The 21,199-nt window shown below is 44.7% G+C and overlaps 1 protein-coding gene across 1 annotated transcript in view; it reads left to right on the top strand.

Moving 5' to 3' along the window:
- Positions 1–21,199, top strand: part of PSTPIP2 (proline-serine-threonine phosphatase interacting protein 2) — a gene marked incomplete at its 3' end in the record, with an annotated part of 182,808 nt that overhangs the window by 96,719 nt on the left and 64,890 nt on the right. The window contains exons 3-4 of the mRNA XM_082274537.1: positions 5,347–5,424; positions 9,979–10,013. Of these exons, the coding sequence (XP_082130663.1) occupies positions 5,347–5,424; positions 9,979–10,013 (113 nt within the window). The remainder of the gene's footprint in view (positions 1–5,346; positions 5,425–9,978; positions 10,014–21,199) is intronic.

The following is a 21,199-nucleotide window of genomic DNA, read 5'->3' as shown; positions in this document are numbered from 1 at the left end:
GTAAAAGCAGGCGTCCCAATACTTTTGGTAATATAGTGTGTGTTTCCACACAGTTTATCAGTTTAAAAATGCTACAAGTTCAAATATTTGAGCTAAAAACACTCAATGGGATGTATTACTAAAAATGTTCAAAACATTCGTTCTGTCAAACTGCATGCTCACCACATTAGGCTATTTTCTCTCCAGGTCGAATGTTATTCATTTATACGGATTAGAGTGAATCAGGAAAATATCGCATTACGACCACTAGATGACGCCAGTGATCATAAGTAGTAAATATATATTTACTATGATCGTCAGCTCCATCTAGTGCCCATAATGCATGATTATAGAAAGTAAATACCTATTTCCTATCATTGTCTGCTGCTTCTACTGGCCATAACGCATGATCATAGGAAGAAAATCATTATTTCCTTTGATTGTTAGCTCAATCTAGTGGCCATAATGTGGTAATTTCCTGAGTAACTGATGATTATAAGAAGTGAATTATTTACTATAAACATGAGCTCCATCTAGTGGCCATAATGCAGTAATTTCCTGATTCACTGATAATCATAGGAAGGAAATAATTATTTCCTACGATTGTAAGCTCCATCTAATTATTTCCTATGATTGTAAGCTCCATCTAAAGGCCATAATTGCTGTAATTTGCTGATTAACTGATGATTATAGGAAGGAAATAATTATTTCCTATGATTATTAGCGCCATCTAGTGACCATAATGCAGTAATTTCCCTATTCACTAAATATCATAGGAGGTAAGTAATTTTTTCCTATGATCGTCAGCTTCATCTAGTGGCCATAATGTAGTAGTTTCCGGATTCACTGATGATCATGGTGAATAAATAATTATTTCCTATGACTGTCAGCTCCCTCTAGTGGACGTAATGCAGTGATTTCCTGATTCACTGATGATTATAGGAAGTAAATAATTATTTCCTATGATTGTCAGCTCCATCTAGTGGCCATAATGCAGTAATTTCCCAATTTACTGATGATGGGCGGCACAGTGGTGTAGTGGTTAGCACTTTCACCTAGCAGCAAGAGGGTCGCTGGTTCGAATCCCAACCACGACACTACCTGCCTGGAGTTTGCATGTTCTCCCTGTGCCTGCGTGGGTTTCCTCCGGGTACTCCAGTTTCCTCCCACACTCCAAAGACATGCTGGTAGGTTAATTGGATCCTGTATAAAAAAAAAAAAAAATTGGCCCTACTATGTATGTATGAATGTGAGTTAGGGACCTTAGATTGTAAGCTCCTTGAGGGCAGGGACTGATGTTAATGTACAATGTATATGTAAAGCGCTGCGTAAATTGACAGCGCTATATAAGAACCTGAAATAAATAAATAAAATGATTATATGAAGGAAATAATTATTTCTCATGACTGTCAACGCCATCTAGTGGCCATAATGCTGTAATTTCCTGATTCACTGATGATTATAGGCAGGAAATAATTATGTCTTATGACTGTCAGCACCATCTAGTGGCCATAATGCAGTAATGTCCTGATTCACTGATGATTATGGGGGGGGGGTAATTATTTCTTATGATTGTCAGCTCCCTCTAGTGGCCATAATGCAGTCATTTTTTGATTCACTGATGATTATAGGAAGGAAATAATTATTTTTTTTATGTCTGTCAGCTCCATCTAGTGGCCATAATGCAGTAATTTTCTGATTCACTGATGATTATAGGCAGGAAATAATTATGTCTTATGACTGTCAGCACCATCTAGTGGCCATAATGCAGTAATGTCCTGATTCACTGATGATTATGGGGGGGGGGGGGGGTAATTATTTCTTATGATTGTCAGCTCCCTCTAGTGGCCATAATGCAGTCATTTTTTGATTCACTGATGATTATAGGAAGGAAATAATTATTTTTTTTATGTCTGTCAGCTCCATCTAGTGGCCATAATGCAGTAATTTTCTGATTCACTGATGATTATATGGGGGGGGGGGGGGAATAATTTTTTCCTATGATCGCCAGCTCCATCTTCTGGCCATAATGCAGTAATTTCACGATTCACACTATTCTGTATAAAACATGAGATTCATAAGAATAGATATTGCTCCCATTGGCCCAAAAGACATTCACACATGTGGTTTTACAGAACAAATGGCTCTGCAGATTGCACCATACGCGTGTTTTCTGAGGGAAATTAGTGGTCTATCTATAGGGGTCTAACATGGTCCTGAGTCAGAGCTAGAGGTTTCCCATCACAGCAGGGAGCGTATTGGACCTCGGCAGAGAGACCTCTGCTTCCATACAGAAGTCCTTCTTTCTAGCATGCTGGCAGGGCTCAGGCTTTTTTTTCTCAGTTGGCAGCTGCTTCCTAAAGAGAACAAACGGTAGCACTTTCTGTACTGACACACCTGCAATGTATTTACCTGATTTTAACTGGTTTAACTGGGATTTATAAATGTAACTTGGCATCAGATATATTTTTCCATGTTAAGGCCAAGCATGCTAAGTAATGTGTCCGTGTAACACTTGATGGTATTTATTAAAATTCACAATGATAATAAAAAAACTTTAACAATGCCTTCATCTGCCTTTTTTATGTCTGTGCCCCCTTATGGAGATTCATCCTCTCTATTTGTAATGATTCCTGTTATCATTGGAAGTGAAAGAGAACAAAAATCCCAAATTTTGGGCTGTCCCAAGAAAAGTAATAGAGGGGAAATCTTCTAATGGGGACACTAGTTTGGTTTTGCCTAAAGTTCTACTTTAACCACATTAACCACTTAAGCCCCGGAAGATTTTACCCCCTTCCTGACCAGGGCCTATTTTGCAATTCGGCACTGCGTTGATTTAACAGACAATTGCGCAGTCGTGCGACGCTGTACCTAAACGAATTTCACGTCCTTTTTTTCCCACAAACAGAGCTTTCTTTTGGTGGTATTTGATCACCTGTGCGATTTTTTTGATCATGCGCTATAAACAAAAAAAGAGCGTCAATTTAGCAAAAATAGCAATATTTTTCAAATTTTTTTATATGAAATTCCCCAAAAAACAAATGTAAAAATCAAATTTTTTTCCAATTTGTTTTATGCTACATATGTTTGGTAAAAAAAAAAATCACAAAAAGCATATTTTGATTGGTTTGCGCAAAAGTTATTGCGTTCACTAAGGGAAAGATTTTTGTCTTTTTTTTTTTTAACGAGTAATGGTGGCGATCTGCGATTTTTTTTGCGGGACTGCGACATTGCGGCGGACAGATCGGACCCTTGACTGACATTTTTTACACTTTTGGGGTTACCAGTGACATTACTACAGTAATCAGTGCTATACATATGCACTGTTACTGTAAGAATGACACTGGGAGGAAGGGGTTAACTTTATTGGAGAGGGAAGGGTTGTCCCTAGGGGCGTGATTCTAACTGTGATTGGCTGTGGCTACTGGTATAAGAACAGAGATCAACGGTCCTACATAGTAGAACCATATGATCTCCGTTCTTACACAGGGGAGAATGACAGGCGGCTTTGTTTACATTAGCCGCCTGCCTTTCTCCCGCTCTAAAGGACGATCGCGAGTGACCGGCGGACATCGGGTCTGCCAGGCACACGCGCGGGGGGTCCGTGAGCGAGCGGGAGCACGCTCGCTTCCTAGAGCCTCACAGGCTAGCGACGTAGTACTACGTCACTTTGCCTGTGAGGGGCTGACTGCCGACGTAAATAGTCGTTAGGCAGTCGGCAAGTGGTTAAAGTCCTCCAATCTCCTAATTAGTTTATTTGCTAGTTAGTAAAGTGATCTACCCAAGGTTGCTCCCGCTCGCTCCCTAGAGCCTCACAGGCTAGCGACGTGGACCTACGTCGCTTTGCCTGTGAGGGGCTGACCGCTCATGTAAATAGTCGTGCGGCGGTCGGCAAGCGGTTAAGACCGCTCGCCACGCATTTACTGCGGCAGGCTGCCTCTCCCGCACGAACCAATGTAGCCCTTCGTAAGTCACGCGCTGGGTGCTGGGGGATCTCGATGCACAGGGCCAGAGGCCACGATTGCCGCCAGGCACCGCGATCGCTTCCTGCTGAGAGAGAAGAACGGTCAGCTGTTGTAAACACAGCTGACCGTTCTTCTCTCTGAAATGTTTACAGAGCGCCTGTGATCCTTCTATATAGGATCACCTGTCTCTATGGTCATTTCACAAGTCCCTTCCCCATACAGCTAGAAAACACCCCCCTAGGCTCACACTAACCCTTTTATCACCCCTAGGTTAACCCCTTCCCTGCCAGTGTCATTATTATAGTAACCGTGCATACTTTTAGCACTGATTACTGTAGTAATGTCCCTGATCCCCCCCAAAAGTGTCAAAAAGGTCAGTTAGGGGTCCGATCTTTCCGCCGCAATGTCGCAGTCCCGCTAAAAATCGCAGATCGCCGCCATTACTGGTAAAATAAATAAATAAAAATGACATAAATCTTTCCCTAAGTTTGTAGATGTGATAACTTTTGCACAAACCAATCAAAATATGCTTTTTGCAATTTTTGTTCACCAAAAATATGTAGCAGAATACACATTGACCTAAAAGGATGAACATTTTTGATTTTTATAAATATTTTTTTGGGAATGTTATATAGCAGAATGTGAAAAATATAGTTTTTTTTTTTTTCAGAAATGTTGCTTTTTTTTTTGTTTATAGCGCAAAGAAGAAAAAAAATCGCAAAGGTGATCAAATACCACCAAAAGAAAGCTCTATTTGTGGGAAAAAAAGGTCATCAATTTTATTTCTGTACAGCGCACAATTTTCCGTTAAGTAACGCAGTGCCGAATCGCAAAAAAATGGCCTGGTCATTAATGGGCCAAATCCTTCCGGTCCAGAACTGGTTAAGCTGTGGCTGATTGATTTCCCATTTGTTGGTGCCTGCATAGTTTTAGGGCCAACACCAATTGGCAGAACCAGCGGCATGGCAATATTGACCTTTTTGTGGCTCTCTGTAAGGGGGATTCTGACCACCACTGTAAAGGAGGCATGTTGCCCACTGACCCCCAATGAATTGATTTTGCTGAGGTTTCCCAGACTACTGAAAATTATGAAGGGATCCTCTTGAGAAAAAAAGTTAAGAAATGCTGGCTTAGAATTTTCTGGGGACCCCGCGTAACAAAGAGCTGCATATCTTGAACTGGAGATCTAATGTGTTTTCCCCATTTGGATCCAACACTCCTAAGACACCTTTTTCAGAACCAATTGAGAAGGCACCATGCCTCACTTTGTGCCTGGAAAAATCTGCCCCTGCCATGAAGGGAGCTAGTCATTTGTGTTTGCCACCCAGGCCTTCCTTTTACAGGTCTTTGCAGCCAGAAAATGATGATGATGACTTTGTCTGTCTATGATTGTCTTCCATAGGGCCGTCATAGAGGAGCGCTATGGGAAGGACCTGATTACTTTAACAAAGAAAAAACCCTGTGGACAAACAGAAATAAAGTAAGTGAACAATTTCCTGTCTGTGTCCCTGTGGGAATTAAGCTGGCCATCGATGATTTAAAACTTTTTTTTTTTTTTGTTCAGCCAGTGAGCTGAATGAAAAAATAAACCAACAGATTCCTCCATCCAGGCAAGTGAGATGGAGGAATCCCACAACCTCGCAAATGCAAGCCTGGTATTAAACCACCTTCGCCACCGTCAAGCCTGCTTAGGCTGAATACACTCTCCCTGCCTAACTAACTTCTATCTCACCCTACACACAGTTAGTTAGTTAAGCAGGTAGAGTGTGTTCATCCTAAGCAGGCTTGACGGTGGCGTAGGTGGTAGAATACCAGACTTGCAATTGAGATGGTTGTGGGTTTGAATCCCTTGGCCAGTGGGTGATTTATAAGTGGAATCAGAGGTTCAGAGTCCATGATTTGACCAATCACATAATGCACTGCCAGTGCGCAGTGCATTATGGATGCGGGAACTCGAAGTTCCCGCGAAGAAGCCCATTTGTTCGCCATTTGACGAACAGGCAAACAGCCAATATTCGACTTGAAGCTCATCCCTAATCTAGACTAACCTTGAAGACCTAGGGGACTAGGTTGGGGGGAACAGGGGTAATTTGGACCTCACCCACCCACCCTCCCTAGGCCAGTACTAATAAAATATGCTACGCTAATGGCCCTGAGAGGAGATACTTCACCGTACAAGAATTTATCAGAGTAGGACCCACAATCAGTGAAACATGTTGGGCATTATAAAGCTACTCCCTTCAGACCTATGATAACTAAGGATACAAGGGACAAGACTTCCAGGACCAACTTCTTTTGAGATCTCATGTGATCAAATGCTAATTGGAAAAATTCCCCCTGCCTGATCACTGTATTTTCACAACGGGATATCTGCTCAACATTTAGACTAACCTAGAAGACCCTAGGAGACTGGGCTGGGGGAACAGGGGTAATTTGCCCCCCCCATCCACCCTGGGTCAGTACTAATAAAATATGTTACGCTAGTGGCCCTGAGAGGAAATACTTACACCATACAAGAATTTGGACATTATTAAGCTACTCCCTTCAGATCTATGATCTCTAAGCCTACAAGGGATGCCCTCCAGAACCAACTTCGTTTGAGATGTCATGTGATTGAATGCTGATTGGAATAATCCAAGAAAACCCCCCACCCCGCTGGTTCATTGAATTCTAACAGCAGGATATCTTCTCGACATCTAGACCAGTGTTTCTCAACTCCGGTCCTCAAGGCACACTAACAGGCCAGATTTTAAGTATTGCCTTGGGGAGATGCAGACTAGAATACTGCAATCACTGAGCAGCAAATGATATCACCTGTGATGTGATTCAGATATCTTGCAAACCTGGCCTGTTAGTGTGCCCTGAGGACCGGAGTTGAGAAACACTGATCTAGACTACCTTCGATGACCTAGAGGACTGGGGGACAATGGTAATTTGGCCCTTTTTCCAGAGCTATTCACCCTGTGACACTGCATGTACCTTTGTTCTGTGTGAATGGGGGCAAATATGAATGGTATTAGGTTGTTTTCCCTCCAGGTTGAATGATTTATTTATGCATAATAGAGTGAATCAGGAAAATACCACAATATAGCCATTATATGGATTCGACGATCGTAGTTAATAAGTATGTATTTGCTATGATCATATCATCCATCTAGTGACCATAATGTGGTATATTCCTGATTTACTCTATTCTATATGAAACAATAACATTTGACCTGGAGAGAATATAGCCTAATAACATTTGTTTCTGTCCCCATTCGCAGAGAATGACTGTATACCGTGTTTCCCCAAAAATAAGACCGTGTCTTGTATTAATTTTGGCACCAAAAGACACAGTAGGGCTTATTTTCAGGGTTGGTCTTATCGTGTAATGTGCTGTCTTCTCTCTCCCTCTCCCTCCCTGCCTGTCAGGAATCCCCTGAGTGAACCAAGTAAAAGTGGTTGTAAAATCCACTCTATTACTGTTTTATATAATGTCCAGTGTGTGTTTCTGTATTATAATTGTGTGAAATACCTTCAGTACAGCGCCATCGGTTTGCTCGGTATTGCCATGGTAATTGTGACGGTTGGTGAGTATTATGAGGTGATCAGTTACAGAGGAAATGATAGAAAAGTAACAGAACTTCCTAGATGGAAATCATCTCATGTCTATAGATAGTCAATGGACTGCGCTCAGGGAGAAAGAGAATCCACATGTCTATTGTCTTCCTCCCATTGCCGGCACAGTCTTGCTGCTCCTTAGACCCCCCCTGAGCCAGGACAGGGACCCTCCTACAACCTCAGCTTTCCCGATTAAAGCTGAAAAAAAACAATTGTGGGCTGTTTGCTGTATAGAAATAAAGGGCCCCTTTATTTAATTTGGCCCCCCACAGTACTGTAAATGCCGAATGCCCAGCGTCAATACCTTCCTTACAGCGCCACTCGGCGCTCACCTGATCTCCCGCTCAGTGGCGGCTGGTGAATGAAAATTTGGGAGGGGGGCAGCAAAACCAACACCCCTCCCCCCCCCCCCCAGGATAGCTGCCTGGCCAGCAGTCAAATCTACCACCGCCTCCTCCCTCCCGGGACAGATGGCTGGCTGCCCAGCCGGACAGTCAGCATCCTTACCTCCTCCTTCCCGATCGGCTGTGAGTCTCCTCTGGCCGAGATGGCCTTACGTCTCCTCCCTCTTCCTGGCCAATGGTCAGTAAAATCCCTTCTCTTTTCAGCCAATCAGGAAAGGGGTCTCACGACCTGCTTCCTCATTGGCAGGGAGGAAAATCAGTGTGAAAATAGAGAATATTTATTCACTATTGTCATACAACTGGATGGGCTCAGGGCGCAGTGCTCTGCGCCCCGAGCCCACCCTTTTTGAACCCTATTCGAGCCTCTGGCTCTAATCACGTGTTTCAAAAAAAAAAAAAACATTGGAATCCATGCGTCCAGCGCACTGCATGTAGATTAGGGGGCCAGACGCATAGTTAGGGGGGCAGCGCCATTTCGTCCCCCAATGGACGGGCCGCCACTGTTCCCGCTGCTCTCCTTCTCTTCTCCCAGCTGTCAGCGGGGTATCTCAGTGCTCAGAGCGGGTCACGGAAGCGCAGAGCATTATATTATAATTGTGTAAAATACCTTCGTTACAGCGCCACTCTGTGCTTCCGTGACCCGCTCTGAACACTGCAGAGATCCCCCCCTTACAGCTGGGAGAAGAGAAGGAGAGCAGCCGGGGATCTGCTGAGCGCAGAGCGGTGCTGTACCGAAGGTATTTCACACAATTATAATACAGAAACACACACTGGAGATTATACAGTAATAGAGTGGATTCTAGGATTCTACAAACACTTTAAACTAGGGCTTATTTGTGGGGTAGGCTTTATATTGCAGCCCTCCTCAAAAATAACAGTAGGTCTTATTTTCAAGGTAGTTCTTATTGTCAGGGTAGGTCTTATTTTCAGGGTAGGTCTTATTTTCAGGGTAGGCCTTATTTTCAGGGTAGGTCTTATTTTCAGGGTAGGCCTTATTTTCGGGGTAGGCCTTATTTTCGGGGTAGGCCTTATTTTCAGGGTAGGTCTTGTTTTCAGGGTAGGTCTTGTTTTCAGGGTAGGTCTTATTTTCAGGGTAGGTCTTATTGTCAGGGTAGGTCTTATTGTCAGGGTAGGCCTTATTTTCAGGGTAGGCCTTATTTTCAGGGTAGGTCTTATTGTCAGGCAGGTCTTATTGTCAGGGTAGGCCTTATTTTCAGGGCAGGTCTTATTTTCAGGGTAGGCCTTATTTTAAGGGTAGGTCTTGTTTTCAGGGTAGGTCTTGTTTTCAGGGTAGGTCTTATTTTCGGGATAGGACTTATTGTCAGGGTAGGTCTTATTTTTAGGGTAGGTCTTATTGTCAGGGTAGGTCTTATTTTCGGGATAGGTCTTATTGTCAGGGTAGGTCTTATTTTTAGGGTAGGTCTTATTGTCAGGGTAGGCCTTATTTTCAGAGTAGGCCTTATTGTCAGGGTAGGCCTTATTTTCAGGGTAGGCCTTATTGTCAGGGTAGGTCTTATTTTCAGGGTAGGTCTTATTTTCGGGGTAGGCCTTATTGTCAGGGTAGGTCTTATTGTCAGGGTAGGCCTTATTTTCAGGGTAGGCCTTATTTTCAGGGTAAGCCTTATTTTCAGGGTAGGTCTTATTTTCAGGGTAGGCCTTCTTTTCAGGGTAGGTCTTATTTTCAGGGTAGGCCTTATTTTCAATGTAGGCCTTCTTTTCAGGGTAGGCCTTCTTTTCAGGGTAGGCCTTATTTTCAGGGTAGGTCTTAATTTCAGGGTAGGCCTTTTTTTCAGGGTAGGCCTTATTTTCGGGGAAACACTGTATATGGTTTCACTGGGCAATTTTTTTTACAAATACCCTTCTTAAAGTATTGAAGTCAGAGACTCAGGGTGACCACCAGGTGAATAGACTTGCAGTAAGATGTCAGGAATGGCAGACTATCTGCCTCTTTCATAAGGGGATTTTTTTTTGGATTAATATTTCTTATTATATCTTATTATAGTAATTCTTCTGTTTCTCACCTACAGCACTCTGAAAAGGTCTCTAGATAACTTCAAACAACGTAAGTACGTGGAGGATGACGAGTGACATTCGTTGTGTAGCTGTTATTATTTATTATTTGGAAATTGTATGTATCGCTCTTTTCAGTTTTGGATGGAGTAGGGATAGATTAGAACTCCTTTCATGTTTTTGTTGCTGTCTGTTTCCCTACTCAGTAGATTAGGCCTCTATATTTATCTTGGTAACCATTGCCACTAAGGCTCAGTTAACACGAATGCGATGCTACTTTGATGCGATTTTCAGTGCAATTATGTGGTGCCACTAAATATTCTGTGGGGTCAAATCACATTGTAAATCGCACCATAGTAGTGCAGGAACCTTTCCCAAAATCACACCAGTCACATTGAATAGAACTGGCACCATTGAAAACAAGGAGATTTCCTATGCCATGCGATTCTGTGTGACACAAGGCGCATCAGAAGTCGCCCTAGTGTAAACCAGGCCTGAAACAGACAGTGGTGGGAAATCAAAAGTTTTTGAGTTGTCACCGGTGTTCTATCAGAATAGCACTACCTATCAGATTCTGCAACCGGAAGTGACATAGGGACTAGAACAACTTACTGCGCATGCGTCATGCGTTTCAACATGGCCGCTATGCATTCCAATAGGTTTCCTAATGTGACAGAACACGATGCAGCGGCAGACATCTTCTTACACGCACGGAAGTCTTAAATTTTACATTTATTTTAGCAGTAAGCTCACCTTATATACTGAAATAGACTATTTCACCGCGACCGAGTGAAATAGTCTATTTCACTTTATAATCAGTTTGTCGCTGAGCAGTGCGGGGTGTACCAAGATGGCCGTCACCACCTTCTCCCTGCAGGTTTCTCTCTATACTTACTAGAATACAATAATAATAGAAATGTAATACTGCGATTTACTATATATGGTATGTTTACTGCTTAAATAAATGTAAAATTCAAGACTTGGCTGGGTGTAAGAAGATATAAATAAGCAGGGGTAGGTAAATGGCGCTGCCCAATTGGGGTGAATATAATAAAGATTCACTCTAGTGGGTGTCACAGGTAAGAAAATTAATATATGTATTTCACATGAATAAATTAGAAAATATACATTATAAATCATACATGGAACTCATCAATAGCCACAATATAAAATAAAGTGCTTAGTGCCGTGGTCTATTAAAGTAAGGTGACCATGTGACATAAGGTGCAAACCATATAAAAGTGATGGTATTGGTGGCTCGTGGGAGGTGTAGTAGGAACTCAATATATAATAAAATACAACTGGTGACAATACATAAATAAATGTAAAATATTAGAATGAGTGTAAGAAGATGTCCGCCTCTGCTTCATGTTCTATCACATTAGGAAACCTATTGGAATGCATAGCGGCCATGTTGGAATGCATGGTGCATGCGCAGTAAGTTATTCTAGGCCGTACATCACATCCAGTTGCAGAATCTGATAGGTAGCGCTATTCTAATAGAACACCGGAACAGGAAGTAAGGGGAAATCTTCTCCTTCCATGCTCGTCTCCAGAACTTCTCCAGGGCCTCTCCCGTTCTCTGGAACTCTCTACCTCAATCTGTCCGGGTATCTTCTACTCTGGCTGCCTTTAGGCGATCCCTGAAAACTCATCTCTTCAAGGAAGCCTATCACTCCTCCAACTCCTTTTATATCTCTTCCTTCAGCTCATTTCTCACAGTTATAATCTTTTGTACCACTTTCCCCACCCTATTAGATTTTAAGCTCTTTTGAGCAGGGCCCTCTTAACCCCTCTTGTGTTTTATTTTATTGTAACTGTACTGTCTCCCTTTATATTGTAACGTGCTGTGTAAACTGTTGGCGCTATATAAATCTTGTATAATAATAATTAATAATCTTCCAATGGAGACACCTATCCCAATGACAGATGCCTAAGGTGGGAATTCCCTCCACTTTTTATAGATTTTCTCTTGCTTCCTTTTGCATCTCCAAGAAAGCAAGTTATGGGAAATCTCCCCAACCGGACAATTTGGAGGCCAGATCAACACCTTGAACTTGTTGTTATGTTCCTCAAATCATAATTGAGTTAATAAGACCAGACCACCTTTTTCCATTGCTCCATGGTTTAGTTCTGTTGCTCACATGCCCATTGTAGGCTCTTTTGGCTGTGGACATGGGTCGGCATGGGCATCCTGACGGGTTAGCGGGTACACAGCCCCATAGACATCAAACTGCGATGCTCTGTGTGTTCTGAAACCTTTCTATAGGAACCAGCATCAACTTTTTCAGCAATTTGATCTCTAGTAGCTCTTTTATTGAATCAGACTACACAGGCCAGCCCTCCCTCCCCATGTGCATCAATGAGCCTTGGCCATCTATGATCCTGTCGCTGTTTCGCCGGTTTTCCTTCCTTGCACCACTTTTGGTTGGTACTGACCATTGAAGACCAAGAATATCCCACAAGAGCTGCAGTTTAAGAGTTTCTCTGACCCAGTCATTTAGCCCTTACAATTTGGCCCGTGTCAAAGTCACTCAAATCCTCACACTTGCCTATTTTGTCTGCTTTCAACACATCAACTTCAGGGACAGCATGTTCATTTGCTGCCTAATATATATATATCCCCCCGACTACCTGTCAGTGGGTAAAATGTTGTGGCTGGTACTCAAGTGTGTGAGGACCACTTGAACAACTTGCCGACCGCCCCACGCAGATTTACTGTGGCAGGGCGGCTCGGCTGCGCATAATCACGTAGATCTACGTGATTACGTGCACGCTGTCTTGGCGCAGCAGCGCTCCCGCTGTGATTAGACACAGTGGGAGCCAGACCGCGAGAGGAGCGGGCTCGATCGCCACCGGCTTCCAGCAATCTTCACAGAAACTGACAGAAGAGCCGCCTGCCTATGTAAACAAAGCAGGCGGCTCTTCTTTCAGACAGGCACAATGAGATTGTGTGTCTCAGCTAAGCCGAAACCCCGATCTCTCTGTGCCCGTCACAGAGCTCTCCCTCCCCCCGCCCCACAGTTAGTAAGCACAAATATGCATACATTTAACCCTTTTATCACCCCCCCCCCCCAGTATTAACCCCATTCCCTGCCAGTGTCATTTATACAGTAACAGTGCACATTATTTAGCACTGATTACTGTATTAGTGTCACTGGTCCCCAAAAAGTGTCAAAAATGTCAGTTAGGGGTCCGATCTGTCCGCCACAATGTCACAGTCCCGCTAAACTTCGCTGATCCATTACTAAAAAAATAAATAAAAAAATGAATTAAAAAGTCCAAAAATATATCCCATAGTTTGTAAATGCTAAACTTTTGTGCAAACCAATTAAAATACGCTTTTTGGGATTTTTTTACCAAAAATATGTAGCAGAATACAAATTGGCCTAAACTGATAAAAAAATTTGATTTTTAATTTTTTTTTTATTGGGAATGTTTTATAGCAGAAAGTAAAAAATATTGTTGTAGCGCTGCCCCCTGGAGGACTGCTGGATAACACACTCTCAGGTTCTCACAGATGTTATAACACTTTACTTCTTTGGCTCAGTCAATGATCAGTCCAGGGGTATGCAGTTGTTTTTGGTGTTTATTTTAAATAGGGATGGGAGGAGGGAAGAGTGGGATACCCCAAATTAAACTATTCACAACGGATGAGGACTCCTGTCTTAAAATGCAGCCAGGCTGCAGATTTACCTTGCCACTAGATGAATTTAGGTCAAGTCTCTGTTCAAACCCCCTTTCACTTCACAGACTGACACCCGTCCTCTGATTTTCCTACACCGGGGTGGCCCCCCTCAAGTCAGGCCCCTAGACATGATCCCCTGTACTCACGATACTGCTTTTCGAGGGTCTCCAGTGTCTTAACTTAAGAGAAAAGGATTTTACGGTTAGTCAAAAATCCAGTTTTTCCAGGTTCTCCAGTGTCTCTAACCTTCCAGTCAGTTCTTCTGGACCTTTGGGTTCAGTTCCTTTCCTCTGGTCCCCAGGCCGACTGCCTGTGACTGCGTGCCACTGCTACAGAGGAGGAAGCAGCCACCACCCTCTCTCCGGGACTCTGCTCACCAGCAAAAGACCCTGCAGCACATGTGCTCCTTGCTTTTATACAGTATCCCATAATGCACCGAGACAGACAGTCTCTACCAATCACTGGGACTGTATCAAAGCCTGTGCACCCATTGATCAGGTTTCCTCCCCCTGTCCAACATGCCTCCCTATTGGACAAGTGTGAAACACTCTCTAGACATAATGAATCACACACTGAGCAGACCTAACTCACAGATCCTACTCTCTGGTAGGCAGAAAGCAATATCGTTTTCCCTGCTGCTCCTCTGATAGGCAGACAGAGCTAATAAACTATACGCTCTCACTAGCACCTACCTAGGAGGGTGCTACACTGTTTTTTTCAAAATTGTTGCTTTTTTTTTGTTTATAGCGCAAAATTTTAAAACCGCAGAGGTGATGAAATACCACTAAAAGAAAGCTCTATTTGTGGGGAAAAAAAGCACATAAATTGTATTAGGGTACGGCGTCGCATGACCGAGCAATTGTTAGTGTAGCACCCTCCTAGGTAGGTGCTAGGCAAACACATATGTGGTCCTGTCTGCTTATCAGGGGGGCCTGAATCGTTAGCTAGTCTGTCACATGTTTCCAGGTGTGTCTGCTGAGTCTGGGGAGTCTCCACACTGTATCCAATGAGGGACCTTGTTGGACAGTGGAGGAAACCTGGCCAATAGCACACCAGGGTTTATGATGGTCTCAGTGGGCGGTGAATGCGGGAGCATGTGACAGGGTGTCTTTTGGCAGGAGCATCAGTCCCAGTAGGAGGTGACGGCTTTCTCTCCTCCTGTCAGAGAGTGAAGGTGGTCCAGGCAGTCGGCCTAGAGGATCGGAGGTTGAGCTGGGCTGCAGAGAAGGATCCAGAGTGTTGCTGACCGAGTGGAGGTGCTGGGCAGAGACCTTCAGGAAAAACAGTACTCAAGATCTGTCCAGGGGTCTGCCTATAGAGAGAGGGGACCACTCCAGAGAGGTCAGGGGATCCAGGAGCCAGCTAACCAGTAGTTGTAGCAGTGAAAGGGGGTGCCAAGTGTCAAAACCCTGAAGATAGGGAGCTAAAGGGGGCGCCAGTGTGGGCCCTGAAGCGTTTGGCAGTGCAGTAGAAGTGTGCAGTCAGCTACCTCAGGAAGGAGTACCTCAAGGAGCTAAAAAGGACTTCAGTAGTCAAAGGAAAAGTTACAGCGTCAAGTCAGCGTTAACAGGCATCCAGCCAGCGTTAACCAGCGTAAAGTCAGCGTTAACATGCATTCAGCCAGCGTTAACCAGCGTCAACTCAGCGTTAACAGGCATCCGGCCAGCGTTAACCAGCATCCAGCAAGAGTTAACCAGCGTCAAGTCAGCATTAACAGGACTCGGGCCAGCGTTAACCAGCGTCAAGTCAGCGTTAATAGGCATCCGGCCAGCATTAACCAGCGTCAAGTAACGGTTTAAGAGGCATCCGGCCAGCAGTAACCAGTGTCAAGTCAGGGTTAACAGGCATCTGGCAAGCGTTAACCAGTGTCAAGTCAGGGTTAACAGGCATCCGGCCAGAGTTAACCAGCGTCAAGCAGCATTTATCAAAGTCCCTGCTTATTTTTGCCTAGCTCAATTAAAGGAGTATCCCACTCATCCCTTCTCCCTTCCAAGTTCCTAAATAAAACTAAAAACCCCAAAATATTGGACTGGTCCTTGTCTCAGTGCTCACACTTGGAGAAACATGCCAAAAGGCATTTGTGTTGCTAGCGGTGACCCAGGGTTACCCACATCCAGCATCGTGGCTGGGATTTGTGCTACATTAGTTAAGGTAACGCAGTGCCGAATCGCAAAAAAATGGCCTGGTCGTTAAGGGGGTAAAACCTTTCGGAGCTGAAGTGGTTAACTACTCACTGCAGGCAAGGTGAATATTTATATAAATTGCCACTTCTTATGACTTTAGGTCCTCTTTATTGTGTGTTATATTATATACAACAAGGTCACAAACTCCAAATGTGTTTTTTTTTTTTTTGCAAAAGTAACTTTTGTTTCGGCAATTCTTTACATTTTTTTTGTCACAGAGTTCACCTTTCACCAAAATATCTACATGTAAACACGCTTTACAAGGAGCTCATACAGTGGAGCTGTCCTCATATGCCTCTGCATTGGCTGCATTCCTTGCCATCTAAATAAAATTTGCAACACAAATACATTTTTTACACATCAAACCTGAAAAGATAACCTCGTAAAGCGCGGTTAAACCCAAAAGCAAACATTGATTATATTGCTGCTGAACAATTCTTAGATGTGATGGCTGCATTCATTTCCTTTTTTAGGCTTTCTTCTGTTTTCATCTGGTGATCCAGCCAGTAAGTCTATTGTTTTTCAAAAGCTCAAGCTCTCCAGCAGAATATATCAGTTTTGCATAGATGAGACAAACTACTTAACACTGGCAGCTCCAGTGGTGTATTTTGGTTTTGTGCTGCCCTAGGCATAACTAAAATTGGGTGCCCCCCTTCCCCTCCTATATAAATTTGCTCCACAGCTTCCTTTTAAACATATGCGACTCCCTCCAAAATTGAAGAACAACAAGTCCCAGCATGAACCCCTGAGATCTCACAAGAGGGGGGAGAGAGAAACGGGATGGGTGAGGGAGGGAGGGAGGGAGGCAGAGAGAGAGGGGGTGGGTGTGGGAGGGAGGGAGGGAGAGAGAGAGGGGATGAGAGAGAGCGAGAGGGGGTGAGAGAGAGAGGGGGGATGAGAGAGAGAGAGGGGGGGGGTGAGAGAGAGGGGGATGAGAGAGAGAGAAAGAAAGGGGTGAGAGAGAGTGGGGGGGGGGGTGAGAGAGAGGAGGGGGTCAGAGAGAGCGAGAGGATGAGGTATGGGGAGGTGAGAGAGAGAGAGGGGGTGAGACAGAGGGGGGTGGGGGATGAGAGAGTGAGGGGGGGGGGTGAGAGAGGCAGCTCTAGCAACCAGTGGCCAATAGAGTCTCAGGTGGAGGAGGGGTGGCTTTTTTGCCACCCCCCTGCAAAGTGCCGCCCTGGGCCTTGTTGGCCTAGGCCAAAATACAGCACTGGGCAGCTCATCAGCTTTAATTTATGTAAAACCTTTTTATCCCAAATGGAAAAAAAAAAAAGTTTGCAGTAACTGATTCTAAAGTTTGAGCTGGAGTTTATTTAAATCCGCCAGAACATCTAACATTCCTCTCCAACCAGACTGACAATGGCGCTGTCCAAAGGTGCCCCCCTGTACTCCTTCATCCGCGGTGGAGGCGCTCTAACACAGGAGGTGCGTTACTGGCCAGATCACCAGGTGAAAACAGAGAGGGGAAAGCCTAAAAAAAGAACACTTATACAACCACCACATTTATTGATTGGTAAGCTGCAATATATTAATATTAAATAAAAAATTAATAATAATATAATATAATAAAATTATATATAAATAATAAAATTTAATGATTAAATTAGTTATTTTGCTGACTTTTATAACCAGGCTTTGGCCTCTTGCACGCTGCAGCTTGAAAAAGCTCAGTACAGCTTTTTTTTTTTACTGAGCTAAAATACAGCCCATTCATTGTAATGTGCCTGTGCACACAGGCGGGTAAACAAGCGCCGTGCATTCTTCAGTAAAAACAAAATTGAAAAATCTGCATTTTTTTGGTCAGTAGTTTACGCCTCATGCGCACAAATACGAGCTATTGCGCACAAACGTGCGCAAATGGGCATTTACAAAATGCAGAACAAGAACGGGAGAATAAGTTTCTGCGCATTTGCACGAAAATGCGTGCATACGCAAATGCAAATGCGTGAAAATACGCACAATTACATACAGAAAAAATAAACAGATGAAAAAGTAGATGCTCAAACAGGAGTATCGGGTGCCAGAGGCCTTGGAGATTAAAATACAATTTTCCGATTATTAATTTATTCAGGCTGTTATAAAATATTACATTTGAATATAATGCCCAACTGTTTTTCTGAAAAAAGTCTTTTGTTTACAGAAGTTAATAGTTTAAAGCCAGAATACACATATCCAGCTGCATAAGCAGTGGTGTATTTAGGTTTTGTGCTGCCCTAGGCCTGACTAAACTTGGGCACCCCCTCATTTAAATATGATCCACACCTTCCTGTAAAGGCCACACCCCTTCCTGTTACCCGCCCTATCATCTGTAGACCACAATCACAGTCATGCCCATCAGTGCAGCATATCATTGCGGCCTCATCAGTGGCCATCAGTACAGCCCCATCAGTGGCCACCAGTGCAGTCTATAAGTGCAGCTTATTAGTGCCGCCTCATAAGTGGCCATCAGTGCAGCATATCAGTGCAGCTTTTCAGTGCCACCTCATCAGTGGCCATCAGTGCAGCCTTATGTCACTGGATCAGTAAGATTTCTCCTTTCTTTTAAGATATTTGGACTTGTGTTTGCTTCCACTGATTGTAATCATAGGATTATTTCACCAGCCTGTGACCTGTCCGAATGTCCTCACCTGTCGGTATTATTATACCGGCAGGTAGTAGTGTAACTGCTTTATGGGGGTGCCAGACTTTGCCTCCTGGACCCTGCCCTCTGGCCCAATTTGCCCCATAAGACTGGCACTATGCTGAAAGTGTACCCCAAGCCAGCGGCCACCCTTTTCGTACAGGAGCCAGGAGGAGGCTGTTTTTTTATTGTGCAGGGTGCAGCTTTTTTGCTGCCCCCCTGCAAAGTGCTGCCCTAGGCCTGGCCTTGTTGGCCTAGGCCAAGATACAGCACTGTGCATAAGTCAAAGGAGTGACTCCTCCACTCTGCTCCAGGCAGCGCCATACAGAATTTCAATTAGAAAGAGACAGCCTGAAAGCAAGACACTCTCTGGGATACCGCTGTCATGGTTATACCCAGGGCTTTTTTTCTGCCGGAATGAGGCGGAATGCCGTTCCGCCACCTATGGCAGCCCTCTCCTCTTCAGCCTGTCACATAATGCAGAAGTCGGTAGAGGAGGTTTTCTATGGCACTCACTTCCTCCACCAGCTTCTGTATGCCAGTCTTGGCACTCATGCCCCACATCTGCTTGATGGGTACTCCTATACCGGGTCCAGAAGCCACAGCTGTTGCCATTTAATATGGATTCTAGAGCTAGCTTCTATCCTCGCCTGCTGCCTGTCAGATTAGTGTAGTATGGAGCCTCGGCTCTGTGCTACACTGATCTGACAGGTGAAGCTGCACTGATGGGACTGCAATAGGCTGAGAAAAAAAAAGCCCTCTCTGCCTAAAAGCCCAAAGTCGGCTGCACTTCTCTAATACCAAAACAGGTGCTAGAGCTGCATGGGGAAAGGGGAGAGTAGAAAGGGGTTGTTCAGAGAGACAGTGAAGACTTTGAGGATGTTCTGCAGAGGTCAGACCTGGGGGGGGGGGGTGCAAAGGTAAAATATGGGAGGTTTCCAGAGGTTGAGAGCTGTGGATAGGGGTGCAAAAGTGAAATATGGAGAGGGGAGAGATAAGCTGTGAATAGGCGTGCAGAGGTGATTGTGGACTGGGGGTGTAAGCTGTGGATGAAGGGGGGTTCAGAGGGGACATGTTGACAGAGGGTAAAAAGGGGAGTTTGGATGTGGAGTGCATGCTAAGGTGAGCTGTGGACAGGGGGGAAAGGGTAAGTTGTGGACAGGTGAGAGAGGGCAAAATGGGGACAGGGGGGAGAGGGTGAGTTTTGGACAGGGGGGAGAGGGTAAAATATGGACAGAGGGAGATGGTGAGCTGTGGACAGGGGGGAGAGGGTAAAATGTGGACAGGGGAGAGAGGGTAAAATGTGGATAGGGGGGAGAGAGTAAGCTGTGGACAGAGGGGAGAGAGTAAGCTGTGGACAGAGGGGAGAGAGTAAGCTGTGGACAGGGGGAAGAGGGTAAAATGTGGACAGGGGGGAGAGGGTAAAATGTGGACAGGGGAGAGAGGGTGAGCTGTGGACAAGGGGGAGAGGGTAAAATGTGGATAGGGGGAGAGGGTGAGCTGTGGACAGGGGAGAGAGGGTGAGCTGTGGAAAGGGGGGAGGGTGATCTGTGGACAGGGGGGAGAGGGTGAGCTGTGGAAAGGAGGGGGGAGGGTGAGCTGTGGAAAGGGGGGGGGGGGTGAGCTGTGGACAGGGGGGAGGGGGTGAGCTGTGAACAGGGGGGAGAGGGATAGCTGTGAACAGGGGGGAGAGGGTGAGCTGTGGACAGGGGGGAGAGGGTGAGCTGTGGACAGGGGAGAGAGGGTGAGCTGTGGACAGGGGGGGGGAGGGTGAGCTGTGGACAGGGGGGGGAGGGTGAGCTGTGGACAGGGGGGAGAGGGTGAGCTGTGGACAGGGGTAGAGGGTGAGCTGGGGACAGGAGGGAGAGGGTGAGCTGGGGACAGGGGGGAGAGGGTGAGCTGTGGACGAGAGGAGAAAGGGTAACCAGTGGAGGGAGAGAAGGTAGGTTGTGGATGGGGGAGGTGAGCTGTGAACGAGGGAGACAGGGTGAGCCTTGACCACATCTTTTATTTAATTATTTGGCAACACTTTACTTCTCTTTCCTGAGGAATGGCGGGAATGAGAGTGGGGTTAGGAGCAGGGTTGGGAGGGGAGTTGACTGGGGAGGGTGGGTTCCTGCACCTATTCGCTGAGAAAAAAAAGCCCTATATATACCATAAAATAAATAAGAACTAAAAGCAAAACTTTTTTGGGGGATTTTGGATAGGTTAAAGTAAAACTATAGGCAAAACTTTTAGGCTTCATGCACACTGGACGTTTTTTTTACAGCTGTTGTTTTTGGTGTCAGACGTTTTTTTTCTGCAGCGTGTTATCCTATGTGTCAATGCACACATAGGCTGTTATCAGCAGTTTTTGGCAGAGGCATTTTCTGGCTGGAAACCCCCCCCCCAGAACTAGTGGGTTTTGAGAAGTGTTTTTCAGCTGTAAAACCGCTCTAACTCTGATAAAAGCTTAAAAACGCTGAAAAACACTGAAAATGTGGCTATTCGAATTTTATCAATGTTTTTGAGCCAAAAGCTTTTGTGGGGGTATAGTTTTGCTAAAAAAAAAAGCTAAAAAATGCTACGGCTGGAAAAAAAAGCTGAAAAACGCTACTGTAAAAAAGCTGAGAAACTCATTCTATAGCTACAGCTTTATACTGGTGTTTTGATAACATCCAGTGTGCATGAGGCCTAATATTCATTTTGAATAGAGCAAGGGAGAGTTATAACCTCTGTCAAATTTTTTTTCCCCCACCATCTGTGTG

The sequence above is a fragment of the Pelophylax lessonae genome, assembly GCF_965119305.1.
Source record: "Pelophylax lessonae genome assembly, chromosome: 1".
Classification (NCBI taxonomy): domain Eukaryota; kingdom Metazoa; phylum Chordata; class Amphibia; order Anura; family Ranidae; genus Pelophylax; species Pelophylax lessonae.
This window is presented reverse-complemented; position numbering and strand designations above follow the sequence as displayed.